This window comes from Eleginops maclovinus, chromosome 6 (genome assembly GCF_036324505.1).
Source record: "Eleginops maclovinus isolate JMC-PN-2008 ecotype Puerto Natales chromosome 6, JC_Emac_rtc_rv5, whole genome shotgun sequence".
NCBI classification, from domain to species: domain Eukaryota; kingdom Metazoa; phylum Chordata; class Actinopteri; order Perciformes; family Eleginopidae; genus Eleginops; species Eleginops maclovinus.
This window is the reverse complement of record NC_086354.1, coordinates 16573928-16593999: the sequence shown is the minus strand read 5'-3', so window position 1 is coordinate 16593999 and position 20072 is coordinate 16573928. Positions and strand designations below refer to the sequence as shown.

Genomic DNA, 20072 nt, shown 5'->3' with positions numbered 1-20072 from the left:
ATCATTTGCAAGGGTGATTTTATATAGATGCTTCTGACTGTTCAGCTTTGGGTCCTAAAAGATGTCTGACAAAGAATATATGACAATGAAAAAGCAAATGTGTAATGCAAGTGACAACCCCTAAACTACCTCCTCTCTGCAGCATAATAGGATCTTCCACACACTGCAGCCTTGCCTTAACCACACCCCTTCTCATGTTGCAGCAAAATACTCCACAGCGTTTTTTCCTTTAATTTCCCAGAATACACTTTGAGTCCAGTGACGAACGCACATTCAGATGAGAAACCCAACACAGTTTGAAGAGCCGGATCTTTTGAACTTATTCTCTGGCGTGCACCTTTTTTATTTACTTTATGAATCACTGTATGTTTTTAGGTCTTGAATGCAACACAAACACTATGACTAAGAATACATATATTAAAACACTTAACATATATTGTATACTGTTAAAAAAAAGATGTAAAGTATAGATTCTGTCTCTGAATTCTTATTTATTTTAAAAGACAAATAAAAACATTCTCTATTTATCTATTATTTTTTTAAAACATTAGTTTAAATATATATTAACATTAAACACGTTTTAATTCAACTTAGAATAGTAATTACATAATTATAATTGAAGTATAGTGAAATATGCAATGATGTCATTATTTATGCTTATTGAAGGTAGTGGATGAGGCAGAAACGTCATTTACATAGTTATATTCAAATGTAAACATGTTTTAAACGAGAGTTTTAGATGTGTAAACAATTGCAAAAACATCAACATTCAGCATTTAAGGTACGGTACTGTAGGGTAAAAATACATTAATATATATATATGAGTAGTTAGATCATTAGTTTGCAAAAATATGTGTTACGCTGGCTTTCGGATGGGTACCTTCTGAGCGATCGTCTACGTAACGCCCATCAGCAGATGACAACAACAAAACAGACTGAGAGGGTGTTAGCGTAGTTAGCTACCTGAGATAAACAACTGGTGGTTTTGCCCGTCTGTTACATCATCTCGGCTGTAGTTTGTCAAATTAGATATATATTTTACATCCATACGTTTGATCTGTGCAATCAGCCATGGTTGACACATTATTGTAGTCTGGTGTAGTCTGGCTAACGTTAGCCAAGCTAGCTCTATGTATACCAAGCTTGAACAGGTTAGCTAGCTAGCTCTATTGCTAGCTTTTTAGCTAGCCGTATCGCCTAGGAGAGGTGGAGACCAAGAACAGTGAGATGCGAGCAAAGTAAGGTAACGACAAGGAATTCTTTCATTTAATTAATTCAATACTGAATTTCATCCTTGTATCAATATAAGTATACGCTGGTGATGTTTGCTATTGTGGCTAATCTTATTACATTTGTCAAATTAATCGACGTTAGGAATCCTGCGCTAGCCTGACAGCTGTGTTAGCTAATAGCCAGTTAGCTTAGTCTGCGGGTTGTTATTGGCCATGTAGCTTGCTAGCAGCTGCTGGTGGTCCCTTCTTTGACACTGTAACCATGACTAACTGGAGGCCTCGAGGGTCACAGAAATGGATAAGTGTCAGTATTTTCAGTCCTATTAACAGGAAACATTTGATCTCTAGTAACCTTTATTGATACGAGGTCCGCGGACGTGCACACTGTTATTAACGGCAACCAGCTAACCAACCAAATTTAGCTGGTAAACATAAACAGTTAACGTTTGCTGGTTGATAAGCGATAACTCTGTACTGTTACATGTATAACTCGGTATTTTATCACCGAAGAAGTCTCACCAGATAGACATAAAACATGTAAACTATGTGCTTCTGTCTTGAAAGTAAGCCTTTGTTTTGCATTAGAACAACATATTACGTGACTTATTGGATGTTAAAACTTGAGTGTTTTCAGAAATCAACGACAGGGTGACTCAGCTAACTGAGCTAGTTGTTCAGAAGACACTAGATTGCATGTACCTTACACGTTTGGGGGAATACTATGAGATGTTCTTTTGTAATGTGATTTTTTAAAAATATGTAAGGAAACAGACTAGGATAATTATATCCTTAAACTTAATTATACATATATACAGCAAAGGTATCAATCAAAGTAGCTTTATCTCATTGTGGTTTGAGTTGAGTGGCAGCATTACGGCTCAGCAGAACTCATTAAATGGTAGCAAGTAAAACTTACTAGAACTGTAAAAAGTAAATCAGGATTTTATCAGATATCATGTTGTGTTCTTTTTTTTTCACAGGTTGGCCTCGTATGACTAAATGAGCGAGATAGGCAAATGCAAAGAACTCTGGGAGATTCAACATGAAGTTGTATGTGTTCCAGGTCAACAATGGCAGCACATTGACATTTGACACTGATCTTGCTGTCCAAACGTAAGAGAGCATTTTACCAATACTACTCAGAAATAGTGGTCAATATGTCATGACTGTTGTGACCTAAATACATTTTTCTTTTGTCTGAAGTGTCCTGGAGCTTAAACATGCCATCCAAGCCAAATACAAGATTGCAATCCAACATCAAGTCCTTGTTGTCAATGGAGGGGAATGTATGGCTGCAGAGAGAAGGGTCTGCAGTTACAGTGCTGGCACTGTAAGTGTATACAATTTATTTTTGAGTGTTTTTGTTTGCCTTTAAAGGTATACAGGTTGCATATGTGAAAACATGCCTGACTACTAATGTTTTTCTGCTGATCTTTAGGAAACAAACCCCATATTTCTGTTCAACAAAGAGATGATCTTGTGTGACAGGGATCCAACGATCCCTAAAACCACCTTCTCGATTGAGAGTGAGATTCAGGTTAAAGTGGAAGAGTCTCTATTGATGCCAGCTGTCTTTCACACTGTTGCCTCACGAACACAACTTGCTCTGGTAATTGTTATTTTATGAAGCTACTCTGCAATTTTTGCCTGTCATATGCGATCCTTGTATACAACCCCTTTGACTATGGAAATGTCCCTACTTGACCTGACTTTGGTATTTGTTTTGCAGGAAATGTTTGAAGTTGCCAAGAAGCTTTGCTCTTTCTGTGAGCGGTTGGTTCATGATGAACACCTTCAACACCAAGGCTGGGCTGCCATCATGGCTAATCTGGACGATTGCACTCTGTCTTACCAGAAGTTGCTCATGAAATTTGACTCTTCATATGCAAATTATCAACATGACTTGGAACAAATTAAGGTTAAACTTTCAAAGTAAGTGTTGGCAAGGAGAAATTATATTTCGTAATTTTTGAATGTTATATAAAAGTAACTGCATATTGCATTTGCTTAGAATAAAGACTTGTATTATATCAAAATGTTAGCTCAATTAAAAAAAAGGAAATAACAATTAATAAATTCCAGTTATTAGGAATTGGGCATGATGAAATACGTCTTGATGCACATTATTTTTCGATTGCAGGTTAGGGACATCAGTTTCGGTAATGGCGAGAATACCTCTGCTGGAATGTTTAACAAGACACAGTTACAAAGAGAGCATGGAGAAGTCCAGCCCCACCCCAGGAAAGGATTCAGATGAGACAGAAGAAGAGAAATCCACAGACTCTGTGCTCTGCCCAACGGATGCACAGCGGCCCTCCAAGTCATCAGCGTCCTTCTCTGCTTCAGGGAATGCCACAAGTCAGCCAACTGGAGACCAGGAAACAAATGAAATGACTGACAGTGGTGGGCTTAGATCTGCGCTATTAGATGATGACGATGACGATGATGATGTTGCAGAGCTTACCAACCCGTCATGCTTCAATGTCACATTATTAGACTGGATCAACGTGCAAGACAGACCCAATGATGTGGAATCTGTTGTGAGGAAATGCTTTGACTCCATCAATAGGGTGAGTCACAGATGTATGAATAAACATGTCATAACAGTGTTTTAAATGTGTCATGTTCATTTTGTCTTAAAAAGTCCCAAGTCTTTACTCAAGTGTTGTTTCTTTCAGCTTGATCCTCGGATAATTCAACCATTCCTGACAGATTGTCGTGACACAATTGCCAAGCTAGATAATCAAAACATGAAAGCCATCAAGGGGCTCGAGGACAGGTTGTATGCTCTTGACCAAATGATTGCAAGCTGTAAGAAGCTGGTGAATGAACAGAAAGAACTCGCTCAGGTACGTAAACAGATGAACACTGTTGATGTTAATGACTTTCTGAATTCTTCATCCCAACTATACTTCCATGTTATCTCTTGCAGGGATTTTTGGCCAACCAGAAGAGGGCTGAAAACCTGAAGGATACATCTGTTCTGCCTGACTTGTGTCTGAGTCACACCAACCAGCTGATGATCATGCTGAACAACCACAGGAAGCTGCTCGACATTAAGAAAAAGTGCACCACTGCCAAACAAGAACTTGCAAACAACCTTCAAGTCCGACTCAAGTAAAACAAAAAAACACTTCCTCAATGTGTTTGTTCAACAATTCATAGAGTTCTTTACATAGGCCTTTTGGATTGTTCCATTTAATTTAGACTAACTGCTTTAAAAAAGTCAAGAGAACCATGTTTACAATTTTTACGGTGCTTATGATTTTGCATTAGATGGTGCTGTTACGTGATGCTTCATGCGGACCAGGATGGGGAGAAGCTTCAGGCTCTACTCAGACTTCTGACAGAGTTGATGGAAAGAGTGAGGGTGGTGGAGGCCCTCAGCACTGTGCCCCAGATGTACTGCTTGGCGGTGGTGGAGGTTGTCAGGCGAAAAATGTTTATGCGTCACTACAGAGAGGTCAGTGCTAAATGCAGTTCAGACAAAGTGATTCAAAGAGGGGAGCTCTTTTGCCTAACTGAATGTAGAGTTTTCGGGTGTGTTTTATGCTTTAATTGGTGATAATATGCGACTGTGCTCACAAAATAAAATGGGATTGTGGTCTTGTACCTTTTCCAGAAATGGAACTGGTCTAGACCTTTCACATGGGACTTCCTATTTAGTGATAGAGTGGTTGTTAAGGAGTTGCAATATTGATGGCTACTGCCATTGCATCAGCATAAGGCTAAATCTTAATCAGCTATGTGAAAATGTAGAAAGCTGCTGCGGCTATATTACGCTTTCATTCATCGTGTCTGCTGTGGCTAAATCGTGTGGGAAATAGTTGGAAGCCAGTAATGCAATTTTTGGTGCATTTGCATTTGTCCTTTTTATTGGGCTGATTTGTTTATTTTACTATAGTTGTCAATTACAGTAAGCTAGTGTCTTGAACAGATTCCCCTCTGAGAAGACCATACATATTATTTTAATTGGTAGGGATAATAGGATATTGTTTGTATACTTTTTTTGAATCACGGTAGGGAAAATTGCAGGGGAAAACAGTATAGTAATATTAGAATATACTGATTATCACAAACAACATTAATTACGTTGTTGTATTCAAATCTCGTTTATCAATCTTTTCAGTGGGCTTATGCACTTGTCAAGGATGGGAAACGACTGTATGAGGCGGAGAAGTTCAAAAGGGAGTCCTTTGGAAAACTCTTTAGTAAGTGTTTCTGTCATTTTAGAGCACCATTTGCTTTCAAAATAACACATGAAATACAACCAGCAGCAGAGTTTTATCTATTATCTTATTTCCTTTCAGGGAAGTCTTTCCTCAGAAATCGTTTGTTCAGAGGACTCGACTCATGGCCTCCAACATCATTTTGTGTAAGCTATAATCAATTTGATCACTTTGGTATTCTCGTGTAGTTTATCTCCACTGTATTTGAAATGGTCTAATTTTTTGCCTGCTTTTTTTTGTTTCTAGACACGAAAGCCCAGAAGGTTTGACGACGAACTTCCAGACATCTCAGTTGATGACCTGCAGTACTTGAAATCTTGTTGTCCTACAGAAGTGCAGCCTTTCCTTCTGTAAGTTACGCTACTAGAACTATCTTAACGTGACAAATCAAAACATACATTTGGAAGTTTGTGTACACAATTATATCACATTTATTTGGTTGGATTCCATTCATGCGTTTTTCTGTAGAATAATCGAAGACTTTTTGTCATTCCTAATTTAATAGTTTTCCCTCCAGGGTCCCAACAATGTGTGATTTCGAGCCCTTAAATCGACACGTAGAGACGCTTCACCAGCTGGTCAAAGCTGCACAGAGTGTGGATGAGATGTCTCAAACTATTACTGACCTGCTAAATGAACAAAGGGTAAAAACAGCTTTATCAACAAACTTTATCTGTGTTTACTTAATCAGTGGTTCTTATACCTAATGGCCCTATGTCTTCATCTTCCTGTCTTTGCAGACATCCTACAGCCAGAGATCATCTGTGTTGACCCCGCAGTCTGGAAGCATGCCAGGGTCCTCGACACCAAGATCCCCCAAAACCCCTTCCTCTCTTAACCTTCAGGGACCCAGCTGCCAGCCCCTACATGTTCCCGTCCCAGCTCCTCTGGAGGACTTGTCCCCAGACAGCATAGATGCGCAAACATTCGACTTTGAAACCATCGGCCACCCGAACATGGACCCCGTCCTGCAGCAGGGCTCCCTTGACTTGGACTCTCTAGCAGAGAGCCCTGAATCTGACTTCATGTCCGCTGTCAACGAGTTTGTGATCGAAGTGAACTTGACCTCTCCAAACCCAACCAGTGACCCTACAAGTCCCGAGATGATGGGGGAGTCGCTGTACTCTTCAGTCATCAACGCTATTGACAACAAACGTATGCAGGACACCACTATACTAGAGAGGGAGAACTCGAGGATCATTGTCCTCAAACAAGAAATTGACAAGTACCGTTCTGCTGCAGAGGAGTCCCATTCCAACTTTAGAAGTGTAAAGGAGGACCTCCATCACTTGAGAGGTGTGGTTTTAAAAGAACAGCAGGACTTTGGTTTTGTTTTGAGGAATATGTCCACAGAGGTGCGCACTATTGTGGACAACATCTGTGAGATCCACAAGCTGGAGCTAAAGGAGCAGCATGAAAGCGAGCTTCTCTCCCTGCGACAAGAGCTCGAGAAGCAAGTGCAAACACTAACGGAGGAAAACCAAGTAAACCAGAATATTGTCAGAGATGTCCAGCACGCAATGCTGGAGCTGGAAGGGCATATGGAGCGCAAAGAGAAAGAACTGACTCAGCTGGAGAATGAGAAAGAGCGATGGGTTGAAACGGAGGGTAATCAGACGGGTAGGATCAAAAATCTGGAGCAGATGATCGGCGAGCAGATTGAAGAGATCAAGACACTGTCAGCTTCAAAAGACTCTCTGACCAGCCAGCTGGAGAATCTGCACTTTGAGATTGAACGTAGCCAGCAGAAGATCCGGCAGGAGTTGGAAGTTGTCGAGCAGTCCCATTTGAAGCAGATGGAGGACAAAATGAAGCAGGAACATGCAGACAAACTGGAGACCCTCACCAAGGATAACCAGGAGGCTCTGAAACATCTGGCGGCTGAAAACAGTGCAAAGTTAATTGAGACTGCTGATCATCATGCCGCTACACTGAAAGAGAAGGAAAACCAAATGAAAGACCTGGAGGCTCGTGTTACTGAGCTCGCAGAACTCCGCTGCAAAGTAGAGGTGGAGCTTGCCCTCAAAGAGTCGGAGACTGAAGAGCTGAGGCTCTTATTTGAGGAGACCAAGTCGCAGCAGGCAGAAACTGTGACGTCCCAGGTAGACGCTGCAACTGTAGCCCTGAGTGAAGAGCTGGCAGTCATGAAACAACAGCTTCATGTCAAGAATGAGGAGCATGAAGTGGGCCTGGCAGAGCTGAGAAGTATGATGAGGGACGAGAAGGACAACTGCATCTCCGAGCTGGTGGACAGACACGACGAGGAGATCATCTGTTTGCGCAACGAGCTCGCCTCCCTACAGCGCCAAACCGAAGCCGCTGAGAAGAACCACGCCGAGCAGCAACACAAACTCAGGCAGGAATCGGACCAGCAAGCTGCTGCTCTGAGTGAAGAACAAGAAAAGCAGTCCAGGAGTTTCCAGGATCAGGAGCAAGAGTTGAGGAGCGTTATCGGCAGTTTGCAGGCAGAAAACGACCTGCTCTCCAAACAACTAGAGCAGGTCAGACAAGCAATGGAGGAAGAGTTGGAAAAGGAACAGGCCTCTGAGGTTAAATCACAAGATGCCTTTAAAGATATGGAGCAGCAGAAGGAGGAAATGGAGAAGAGACTGACAGAGAAAATAAAACAGCTCGAGGCTGAGCTGCATGAGACACAATCCTCCAAGAGGTAAGTGTTTGACTAAAATGGCACCACATAAATAAATCAAGTTTTTAAAGTGAGAACTGAATGGAGTTTGGATTCTTTTAATCTCCTAGCATTTAAATGACACAAACATGTGGGGTTGGATAAGTAAACAATCTTATTTGCTGTTAATTGAGAATAAACATTTATTTGTCTTTGCTTGCCTATCCAAATAATACAACTCTTTTTTTTTTGTGTGCCTTTCAGGGATGAAGGGTTGCCGCTGCAAGCTGAGGGCCCGACAGATGCCGGAGCCCCTCTGTCTCTCGACTCTGCACTGCAAGAGCGGCTGCAGCAGGAGAGGGCCTCCCTGCAGTCTCAGATGGAGCTCCTGGAGAAAAAGAAGAATGAGGAGATGCAGAACCTCAAGACATCACTAATCGCAGAGCAGCAGGTTTGTATTTTCCTCAGGCTGTAGTAGAAAATATCTGGTAGCTAAATATGTATCTAGTTGCTGTGTAAAAGAATGTACAGTAGATCGCTTTGAACTACATTGAAGCCGTGCCGAATCACCGCTATACACCATGCGGATTGACATTGTACTACAGTGTAACAGTGAGTACTTGACTTAAATGTCTAATAGATATTGACAGCGTCACTCTCAGCCTCTTACAATCAATTCAAGTTTTCCCTTACACATCAACAGATCAATATTTCGTTCATTGGATTTCTTTATGCAAAAGATCCCCCAGTGGCCTCAGAAAGAGTGTATTTACGTCTCTCAAATTGCTCACTTGCTCTTACCTAGGAAAAGTTTGATGTTTTGTCTCTTATTGATTACAAAGAGCTTTCTGAAGCACTGTTTTGGTGGTTCTGGAGTTCTCTGTTACCCCTCCCCTCACAGCTTAAGCTGATAAGAGTTTTGTTTTGTCGACACATTACACAATACAGCGTGTTTACGATATTTTGGAATAACAATTGAGCCCACATAATTACATTTTAGATGTGTTTATGTTTTGTTACTGGGTTTAATAACTGGTGAAGGGATCAGACATCGGTTAGGGTTATGAATCTAACAAATCAATATAAATCAACAAAACAATTGTAACTCCAATGGCTGCCAGGTGATCTGCTTTGATAGCAATTACGAGACATTACCCTAAATCATCACGCCGAATTCCCTGTAGCAACAAAAACGCCTGTTAACCTTAAATCTCTGAATGTATTTTTGCTTTGTGTTTTTTTTTCAGACCAACTTCAACACCGTTCTAACCCGAGAGAAGCTGAAGAAGGAGCAGATTATAAACGAGCTCACAGAGGAGTTAAGGAATGTCACCCAACAGCAGGAGAAGGACAAAGGTGAGTGCTGTAAACACTGAGCGCTTCGAGAGGAGGATCATCTTTAAGGAAAGGAAGTGTCTCTACTACTGACTGCCAATAATTAGCAACAGCCATTGTATCGGCAATAAAATAGAAATGTAACTTAAACTAAAACTGCTGCTTGGGCAACAGTAATCTTAACGCAGGAAAAATGTCCAGGCCAGTAATGTCATCTTTGTCCGGTTTATTTTTTCTTGTATTCCATTAACACCTTTCGCCTTTCCTTGTCTCTCCTGGTAAAAATCAAATGCTCAAACTGGTGTGCCTAACCCACCGCCTCCTGTGTTTACTATACAATAATAACCAGGTGCTCAAATCAGAGTGTTCAAAACTTCCTTCAAAATAAAAGCATAGAGAACTACTGCAACTAAAATGATTCTGATTAATAATGATTCATTTAATACAAACAAAAAAGAGCCATAAATAAATATTATAACAGCCATGTTTCAGGTTTTATGTTACGTATTGGCATGCTGTTTCTTACTCATTCGACTTTTTGCAGCTCTGATCGAGAAGCTCTCAGAGGACCGAGCTAGTGTCATGCAGGAGAAGAAACACTTGGAGGAGGAGCTGAACCGCATGCGCAGCACCGCCATGGTCTCCTCTGCCTTCTTCACTCCTCACCACTCGGCTCGGGAGACCCCAGAAGCCGCAGGAGCTGCAGCTCGAGCTCCGCCTATGGCTGGGGCTTTTACCTCTGAGCCTCTGTCTGAAACTGACAGATTGGCCTCTGTAGCAGCCATTGGAGATGACGAACAGATCGATTCAGCAGTGGAAGCCAGCATGGTGTCAGTCCAGTAAGCATCCTTACTCCAATAAACATTATGTGAGATGCAGTGTTGGATGGTGATTTCTCCTGATGTGGTTCCATGTTTACACACAACAATTTCAGGGAAGAAAAATAAAGGCAACACATTTAAATGCATCGCCTTAACCTGATTAATGGCTGTGCTTTACAGTGGGGTCAGGGAGTTCTTCATAGTTCACTGAGTGCAATCTGTGTAGAGGAGAAACGCACAATTGTCGCTTGTTTCTTGTTTACATGAAGCTCAAGAGATCAGCGTACTGCAGAAAGCTGACAGTTTTCAAGAGGCTGTAGTGAGTGTAAACTGAATTACCACAGTCAGTATTCATCTTCAGTGCAGTTTCAATCTGATACTATGATGCCTTCACTGACAGAACAAGGTATTTGTGTTCTTGAGGAAGGTTTAAAAGGTTGTTGTGTTAAATAGCCATAAATGGATGGACAGGAAGGACATTTGACAGTGTGAAGAAGGCAGGCTAGGAACAGACAGTGTAAGTTTCACATTCATTACTTTAAACAGAAAATGCCTCAGAAATGAGAACCCACACAAAACATTTTTCATAGGACCTTCGTCAATAATCTTCTGTTTTCTTTCTTGTAGTGATAACCTCCTGATGTCAGAGGAGAAGCAGCGGATCCTCTTGCTGGAGAGGGTAAATGTACTCTGTGCATCTTTAGAGACTCTTTGTTTCTGGGTGTTTCTCCTCTCTTTAATCAATCTGATATATGTTTCAGACTTTACACATGAAGGAAGAAGAAAACAAGCGCCTCAGTCAAAGACTGGTCAGTCATTTATTATCTCTGTGTTATGTCACAGCTGCTCCACTTGGTGGCAGTAGCATCAAAGAGTACAATCCTGACCCAGGCCAAAGAGCTCACTGAAGGAAAAATAATTACTAGTGTCATTTGTGATTGTACAGAAATACATTTCAGTGAAACAAAACTAAATCTGAAGTGTTCAGTTCAAATGTTACACATATTGAAAGTTGAAAATATACTTGCAAGTTAATTACCTTTGTTTGATTCACAAAGGAAAACGAACTCTGAGTATTATGCTGTTAATTGGGTTAAAGTGCTAATACTTATTACTAAGTCTATTTCTTGAAAATTCCCAGCATGACAAATGTTTAGAAGTCATTTCTAGCCGGCGTTAACCCTTCAGTGTAACACTTGTAACGTTGCCTTAATCCTTTCCTTTGTAGATGTCTCAAAGCATGTCGTCTGTGTCGTCACGGCATTCAGACAAAATCGCCATCAGAGAGTAAGTGAATATAATTAAAAACACACACATGGCCTTTTGTGATTTTTAGCAGTTATTGTTTTGAGCTAAAACTCTGACCATCATTACATGCGGTGTAATTAAACACATTACTGTATAATTACGTTAATGTGTTTTTTGTTACCAGTTTGCACAAGTCGTGTCATCATCCCTTTGTGTGTCTTTGTGTTCAGTTTCCAGGTAGGCGATTTGGTTCTCATCATCCTGGATGAAAGGCATGACAACTACGTGCTGTTCACCGTCGGTCCCACCCTCTACTTCCTCCACTCAGAGTCTCTCACTGCACTGGACCTCAAGCCAGGTCAGCTACACCCACATGTCCTGTGACCACGAGGAGGATATTTAAAATAACTAATTGAATAAAAATGTAAAAGTGAGATTTGTTGATTAGATTTCACGTAGAAAGCATATTTTAATGTCAAACAATGATACTGTATTTATGACAGTTTTATGATTTTGCTATATTTTATGTGTTAACTTTATTACACACATAAAATGCTTTGTTGTTGTTGAGTGTGTTTATATGTTTAACAAGTCCATTGATTTGTTGTTTAGCATCAGGGACTACAAGACGGCCGTGGGTTCTTGGAAAGGTGATGGAGAAGGAATATTGCCAAGCAAAAAAGGTACTGAATTTACCAGGGACAAGGGATTGTTCTTGTATGTTTAATGAAATGAATATTTAAGAACCGATGTACACACAAATTCACAGTTTTCTTGGAAATCATGTTTTTTGGTGACGTATCCACACTGGTTATATAATAATTTATTTGAATTGATCTGTGTCAGTTATTCTGATATATTCATGCTGTCACGTTTTTAACCTGACCAAGCTTTCTTTCCTTGTCTCCTTTCCTTCACTAGGCCCAGAACAGGTTCAAGGTTCCTTTAGGAACCAAGTTCTACAGAGTGAAAGCTGTTCCCTGGAACAGAAAAGTATAATAGCCAAGTAATGAGCTAAAATGTATATTTATATTGCTTAATTTCCGAACAGAAACTTCACATCATCATCCATAACTTGAAAATCGAAAGACCTTAAAATACGGACATAATTCAAGAAGATCATCATGATATCATCAGTTTCAGTTCAAAGTCCCACCTGCCACCACCTCTTTGTTTTCTTTAAACCCAGATTTGTTATTGTGGACCAAATGCTTTTAACTTTATTAGGGCATGGCCCGTTACACTGTGGCATTTTGCCATTTGACCTGTGTGTAAAATTGAACAAAATTTGGATGTTAAATATTAGTTTTCATTATCAGCATTTGTCCTTTTGTGGAAAATACTGTGTCATTATCAGCATAATAAAATAAAAATATACATTTATTATAAATGTTTATGGAGGAATGTTCATGGCATGCATATTGATATATTTTCTTTGATTTACTTATCCAGATAAATGTTGTAGTTGGAAATGTAGTTAATGCTGTTTGTTACTCACAAAGCAGTGTGGCCCTCTGTCGATACTGAAATGTACATTATGGCGGACTGATGCGGACAGTCGTCTTTGCAATCCTTGAAATGCACTTTCAAAAACAAATGCTTTAGTTGATTTGAAAAGGGAAGTTAATTGAGCTGTCAGAACTAAGTAAATATATCAGCACAAACTTCTCACTATCATAGAATATGGATATGTAGAAAGGAACACGTTGTGACTGTGTTTCATTATCAGGAGACATTGTACATTACCCATTAAACACACATGTAACAATAAATGACTGTATTGTAAAAGATAGAGTTTTGAAACAATAAAGGATTGATCCCAAACATATTCTGCTGTTTTTATCCTGGACCATTTTTTGTGTTGTATATTCATGAATTATATGCAATAACGCTATTTAACTAACCCTTATAATAATTAGGGTGTGAAAATGATTCCCGGTTCATGGACAAAAAATGATTTATTACACCAGCAGACATTTTCCAATTTTCATGAAAAGCTGCCTGTATTAACTAATGAATCATTTTATTAAAGGCTGTTGTTTTTAAATGATAAAAAAAAGTGACTTTCAGGACATATAAGATAAGTACTTTTTTAAATTATGCTTTTAAATGTTCTTGGGGATTCAGGAGTCAATGTGGAATAGCACAGTATAGTGTATTCATTTGATTTAGCGTTTTTGCTTTTGTGGAAACATTAATGTTGGCACGCTGCTGCAGGAAACAGACTTCAAAAAGGCTTCAAATCGGGGCCCAAGAACGATGCGGCCCTCATGGAGAAGGAAGCCCACCAACATCACTTTCCCAGTTCACAGCGGGGAGCATAGCAGCTCTCTGCCGAGCACTCTCTACCATGTGGGTCTAGGGGTGTTTTAACAATGTTTAGCTCTATTTTCTCCATTTAGCATAAGCCTGTTGTCACATTTGGATGGCTCCTTCATAAATTGATGGTGTGATTCCTACAATTTCGGGACAGGCCTGAATGACAAAATATGCAACACAACATTCGATACCGAGGTGGCTGGCAAGCACCAACCATGTGCACTGGACAGGCTCTTAGTGTAAATGTTTACAACCCCCCACTGAGCTCAGTGCTGCTGGGAGTCACTCTCATCAGGCTGAATGGGATTTAACATTGCCATGTGTAGTCTCTAGCTAGTTTCACCATTAAAACTGCCTTTGACTCGCTGTCAAACTCCTTTTTTATAACACCTGAATACTTGTCTTCAGTACTGTCTCATAATATTATCTGTTGCTAGGGAGTGTGCATAGTTATCTAAAATGTGGGATTTATCTTTGTAGTATTTAATTAAACAGGAAAGGTTACAACAGTATTTTTGTGAAAACACTACATGTTACAAACCACTGTTAAGAGTGTTTCTAATAAATAATAGTGTTGTTCTATGTATAACGTTTTTCAAGGAAATTAACAAAATACAAACTGAAAATATGAAGTCATAAACATCCAGAACCTATGTTACCTTTGTAAAATATACAAAATACACATTGTATGCCCTATAGGTAGATTTGACCACCTGTCACACACCTACATAGACGCAAGAAAATATATTAAATTAAATGAAAGAAGCCTTTACGTAAAACACTGTTTCAGATGTGATTTAAAAGAGGATCATTTGAAAAGCACAAGTTGAAAAAGCATTGTTTTAAAACCTATTCTTATAACACAATTAGAAATGTAATCTTGCCCAAATTATTTTTGTATTAATACTGAAGTGATGTAAGTGTATGTGAAATTCTTAGAATAAAATAAATCATAAGGAAAAATTGCCATCAAATTTGCACAACTGAATTATGACATGACTGTCAATATCTATATCACCACAATGTAATTCAAATGAATCTGTTTTATCACCATTATGCAAAAAGTTCAAATATAAGCTGAACTGCCTTAAATTCAAAAGCATAAATTCATCACAAACGTACTTCAATAATTGCATAAGGACAGGTATTTTAAAGCAGCTTTCAAATGCCATCAGCTGAAATGCAAAGACACATCATAATGGCTTTTCTTTGCTTGTCAACACATGCTGGAGGCACTAAATTAAGGTTTAGATGAGTAAACGTGAAATATCAAAACGATGTCAGAGACAACTCAAAGAATGTCATATGGCCTCAGATCTTGCCCTTTGTCACTGATATCCTCTGTATTTGAAGATAATACACAAGTTGTATTTGATTTTCCAATATCTCTGACACTGTACTATAGACACGGAGCTGCAAATAAACAAGCATTATTTGTGGAGTAAATATATGCATGAACTTCAAATGATGGATAAATGAAAATAAATAGGGAAGCCTTAACATAACATTTATATTTTCGAAATCTAAATGGAACGAGTGTGTTGAAGAAGAGCCAAGAGGCATTAAGGCTGAAACTGCAAACCAAGGAGTAAATCGACTTAATGCCATCACATTTCCACCCTATTCATGCCTAAGAAAAGGGTAAGGGAAAGAGATTAGGTTATATATCTGCTGTCAGGCACTGAAGAGACCAAGAAGAGAACTTCACCTAAACAGAATGATGATCAAACAGACATGCTTTAACAGACATGCTTCATAATCTCATCCGTTATTGTCCCCCTCTCTGCCTTCACTACAGGTTCAGAAGGAAATCTTAGACAGGGGCAGATTAAATGTGTGATGAAATGTCTGAGAAATATGTGAGAATGCGCGATATAAGGATGGTTGATTTTCTACCCACATGATGAACATAATCACTATTAGTAACACATATCCACATAAATATGATAATTCAAATTTTAAACACATTTATTGGGTTCATATTGGAAATCATCACCATCTGATGGCATAGTTTTATGGATAATTACCGCCAAAGAGATAATGCAGCATATGAAAGGAGAGCTTTGAGGCTTCTCCACTCACTGGGAGGAGAGTGCGTAGGTTTAGTTGTGCATCTGAGCTGTACCCAAAAGGCAAATATGTGGAAAGTTTGGTGACAAGCATCCAGGCGTGTGGTTAACAAGATTGCATCTGGTTAGCAGGAAGTGTGGGATATAACTGAAACTACGTATTTAAAAAGGAAAATTATATTCACGTTAAGTTCAGTTCCAGCAGTAATCCGTCCAAATATAGATAGAACTATTTCATTTTCAGTAGGAAAATAATTATTCAAATACCCTATAGTGCAAATCCCATTAATTTAGTGCATGACACAGTTTTTGATTTCCTACCACAGAACAAAACGGGAAAAAATCCAGTAAACATTGAAATCTGTTGTTTTATTTTAGTAATCTGGCTGCTTACTGACAAGTAAATAATCAATACAAATAGTTCTGAAGTGTCTGAAAATAGACGAGCGATTTAAACTGTAACTAACAACCATGCATTTTCCAGCTGCAGAGCAGTGTTGAGGAAATGACACCAGCTTTGATGGGTTGTATAGCTTTTGAGATGAGCCTCTTTATGCCGCTTGCAGTTCCATTATGGCTTTGTTCGAAAGCTTGTTTACCTGCTGATAACATACACTGGTGGATTCAGGAGCACCGATCCAAAATCTGCTGCCAAAGTCACTCAAGTCTCATTGTACTGCAGGAGGGGAAGAATGAAATGTTTATGCGGAGGGGAATGCAAATGCTAAATGTGAAATCAAACTATGGGACCAATAAGGGATCAGAATAACTTTGCCAGGTTTTATTTTTAGCCCAGTTGCAATGCTAGCTTTGTGAAACACTTTTCAGTTTAGCCTCTGTGCATCTGCAAGCTTAGGTTTTATTCAGTGGAGAAATGCTGTTGCAATTTTCCCAAAATGTTAAAACTGTACATTATTTTTTCCCAAATAGGTTGAGGAGAACACAACCTGATACCATCATGCTGCATATTGCTTCAATTAAATTGGAATAACCTGCCCAGTTAAGGAAAAAAACCTGATTGTGGGGCTGCTGGTCTCTGATAATATCCAATATCAAATAACCAGCAGATCAAAAACTGCTCATCAAATCTCATCGTTGTACATCACTTGAATATTTTTGGATTTCACTGTTAGAAAAGCTATGGTCTCAGGTCAAAGGAAAAGCCCCTTGGTTTGCATATTAAAGAGGATTTGCTAGACCTCTGTTAGCCATGCATCCCCATGCAGGCAGGTCTCCAGGGGGCCAGCAGGGCCCCACAGACGGGCAACTAGGGGGCCAGGTGACCCTGTCTCTGAGGTTAGCAGGAAACACTAAAGAGGGATGGGCAGGGAGCTGAGGAGCCACTGAGTGCGAGTGTGCAAGGCTGGTGATGGCAGCTGTCAATGGTTTGGAAGGAGAAGCAGACAGATTGTGCGTTCTGTTGGTGCAGCCAGTTCGCCACCTGGCAGGCTTTTCCTTGTTAGAACTTCTTGCTGTTTCTGTTCTCATCAGAGAAATGTTTTTCCTCTTATCCTCTGTGTTCAGGGGAAGTTAAATTTGTCAAAATGTTTAAAGATGTTTCGCAAAATGCAATTGTTCAAAGTACGCTCTGTGCATTCTGCGGAACGGCTGCTGCTACTGTCTTTTATCAAACCATTAGAAATGAAAAAAAGCTATATATATTCATGAATGTAAAACAAGCTTTGGACTTAATGAAAATAAAAACTACAAACTGAATTAGAAAATGTAGTGCGATGTACACTGTGAATTTTGACCCTGTGCTACATTATCAACTCCGTTTTTAAGAAAGGGAAGGGGGGGGTTTCAAGGGGTAGGATTTACTCACTAAAAAATAATCTGTAACTTTCAAATCCCATCATAGCCGTAAATACTGCTCCATGTTGTTCACTTGTTAAGAAGAAATGCAAACGTAAACCATGAACAGCTTAAAAGTACATTTAAAAATCAAATTTGGCAGACAGTCCTTGTTCCAACAGGATTAAAAAAAAGTCTTTCATTTGATATAAATATATGCAAAGAGAGTGGTGTGGTGATCTGGGTGCCAGAGGTGGCGCTTTACTCTGGATATTCTGGCTTGGGCCTGTAAGGGACATAAATTAACATGAATTAACACATGCATGCAATAAGAAAATAATTAATTCAAGTTATCAGTCACCTCTTCCATTCCAGGAATCTGATTGACAAGATAAAGTAATGTGCAAACTGCTTTTCAAAGCTAACAGCCTGGAGCACCCCTCCTATTAGTTAGTCATTCCCTCAGTATCACACCCGGAATCTGTCATTTCACAATTTTCTCCTATAATGCATATGTGCCGCTCTCACCACTTCACTACAGCAACTGCCATGTAACAAGTTGACACAGAGAACGATACAATTCACGTCCAGTATTCAGTTCCATATATGACAAGCATCTGAGGCAGACGGGTCAAGAATATGGTACATTCTGTTCTCTCTCAAAATCGCTTTTCCACAACTGAGAGAAGCTAGATGAAGCGCCATGATATCCTTCAAGCACCTAAAATGAGTTTTTAGGATTTAAAACACCTAGAAGGTGTAAAAATAGTCTGTCTTAATGAAATTATGCAATATCTCAAACCTGTCTTTTTTTCCTTAATGTTGCTGTGATGGTTAAAATTCATGCACATTTTCCTTTAACCTTATTTAGAACAGCAAGTCTCTATAGATGCATTTTCTCTTTACAAGAAAGCCCTGGATAAATTAGCTAATAGTTACATTAATATGTGTATAGTTGTTGTTAGTGTTAATATACTTGGCATAAACCTTATTCCAATTTTGATTTAACTCTTGATAATTGATAAATGTACATTCACATACAGCATAGCACTCCTGGTCAGATTGGACCTCAGAAGAATAGACAAAGAATCTTGACTATTTTCCTCATGAAATATAATGTTGTTAAATTGGCGTTTCGACGCCTGACATAGGTGTTGTTTGACAATAATCTATGTATTGTGTAGATTATTGCAACGAAAATGCCATTATTACCATTTTCACTAGAAGTTGCAATGATACAGTAAGCATGTATTTAAATGCATAATGAAGTGTTTTTAAATCAATATAATACAGTTTATGATAAAAGTGTTTTGATTAAGATTGCAGTTATATAAACAGCCTTTACGAACCACATGAACGGTAGTCTGTACTTCATAATTTTATCAATAGTTTAAAGTATTTTACCCTTTAGCATTTTGTCTGTTAGCATTAGCCTTTTAGCAATGAAGGGATGCCTAAGGATCTATACTTTTTTTAATGAACATTCTCAAAAAAGTACGCTTTTTAAAATGTATTTGAACAGACACAAGTGAATATTTAAATTTCAATCTACACCTGAACAACTTTTGATAAAATGATAATTTTGGAAAGCATTTAAATTATGTGTTACCATTGTCTGCTGTTAGCCTGTTTAGCCTGGGCTAAAGTGTATGCTCATAGTGGGTTTTATTCCGAATAACTACAATTTATACAAGTTGTTTTTATTCAAATGGTTTAGAGCTCAATTTAAGCAATTGTATGTGGTTTGGTTACAGCAATTCTTAAGTTTAGTTCAAGTTAAATTAAGTTAGTATGTTAAGCGGCTAAAACACAAGTTATCATTAAGATTTCTGGTGGTGAACACACTGTCAAAGTCAAATTTCATTTCATTGACATTGCATGTTTTGCTACAAGCTACATTTGCATTCATAACTGTGTGTAAAAAGAAAAACTTAACAGGTTTCTAAAAAGGTCCTTTAGCCTTTACATAAAACTTGGTATTATCTTCTTTGCTGGAATAAAATATAACATTTAGTACCTTATTGGAGTTTTGTTTGCTATGCATTATCAATATGTAATGATAATAATGTTAAAGAGAATTATGTTGCTTTTAGGTTGGTTTCAATAAAGTAGATGGAAACCAAAAAGTACACTAGTCCAATTTGGGGAGAGAGAGAAAAACTCTCCAGCGGACGGTGGTGTGCACAAAAGTTGTTCTGTTGCCCGTGAGTGTGGTGTCAGCCCGTCCCAGTCCCTGCGGCCCTCACCGTGCACTGTGCAGGCCTGACGGGAAACTGACTGCAGCTCAGGACATGGCCTCGTTTGTTCACGGTCCCCCCTCTCTGAAAAGAGTTATGCTGTCTGTTTTGAATGGACAGCGTTTTTCTTTGTGTGCTCGATCAAAACAGAGGGCAAAGTTA

General features: G+C 39.0%; 1 protein-coding gene across 4 annotated transcripts; it reads left to right on the top strand.

The window, feature by feature from the left end:
• Window positions 1-923: 923 nt before the first annotated feature.
• Window positions 924-13319, top strand: rb1cc1 (RB1-inducible coiled-coil 1). 4 transcript variants are annotated; one of them, XM_063886037.1, is made up of 23 exons: window positions 924-1238; window positions 2213-2345; window positions 2436-2562; window positions 2671-2841; window positions 2962-3164; window positions 3373-3802; window positions 3911-4081; window positions 4165-4349; window positions 4509-4695; window positions 5362-5443; window positions 5543-5607; window positions 5708-5811; window positions 5967-6105; window positions 6202-8129; window positions 8352-8538; window positions 9335-9443; window positions 9967-10261; window positions 10871-10922; window positions 11005-11052; window positions 11472-11530; window positions 11722-11849; window positions 12104-12174; window positions 12413-13319. In XM_063886037.1, exons 2-23 carry the CDS (start codon window positions 2275-2277, stop codon window positions 12488-12490), a joined length of 4890 nt encoding a protein of 1629 aa, XP_063742107.1. In that variant the 5' UTR covers window positions 924-1238; window positions 2213-2274; the 3' UTR covers window positions 12491-13319. The 4 variants fall into 4 exon arrangements, with proteins under 4 accessions (XP_063742107.1, XP_063742108.1, XP_063742106.1 ...); XM_063886038.1 differs by having other exon boundaries at window positions 924-1243; window positions 5979-6105; XM_063886036.1 differs by having other exon boundaries at window positions 924-1243.
• The last annotated feature ends 6753 nt before the right edge of the window (window positions 13320-20072 follow it).

What these genes read in the sequence shown, in the direction of transcription:
- rb1cc1 (XM_063886037.1), top strand. Translation starts at nt 2,275, where the DNA reads ATGAAGTTGTATGTGTTCCAGGTCAACAATGGCAGCACATTGACATTT. An exon ending in GCCAGCATGGTGTCAGTCCA is followed by an intron (nt 10,262 to 10,870) that starts GTAAGCATCCTT and finishes TCTTTCTTGTAG; the next exon opens with TGATAACCTCCTGATGTCAG. An exon ending in GACAAAATCGCCATCAGAGA is followed by an intron (nt 11,531 to 11,721) that starts GTAAGTGAATAT and finishes CTTTGTGTTCAG; the next exon opens with TTTCCAGGTAGGCGATTTGG.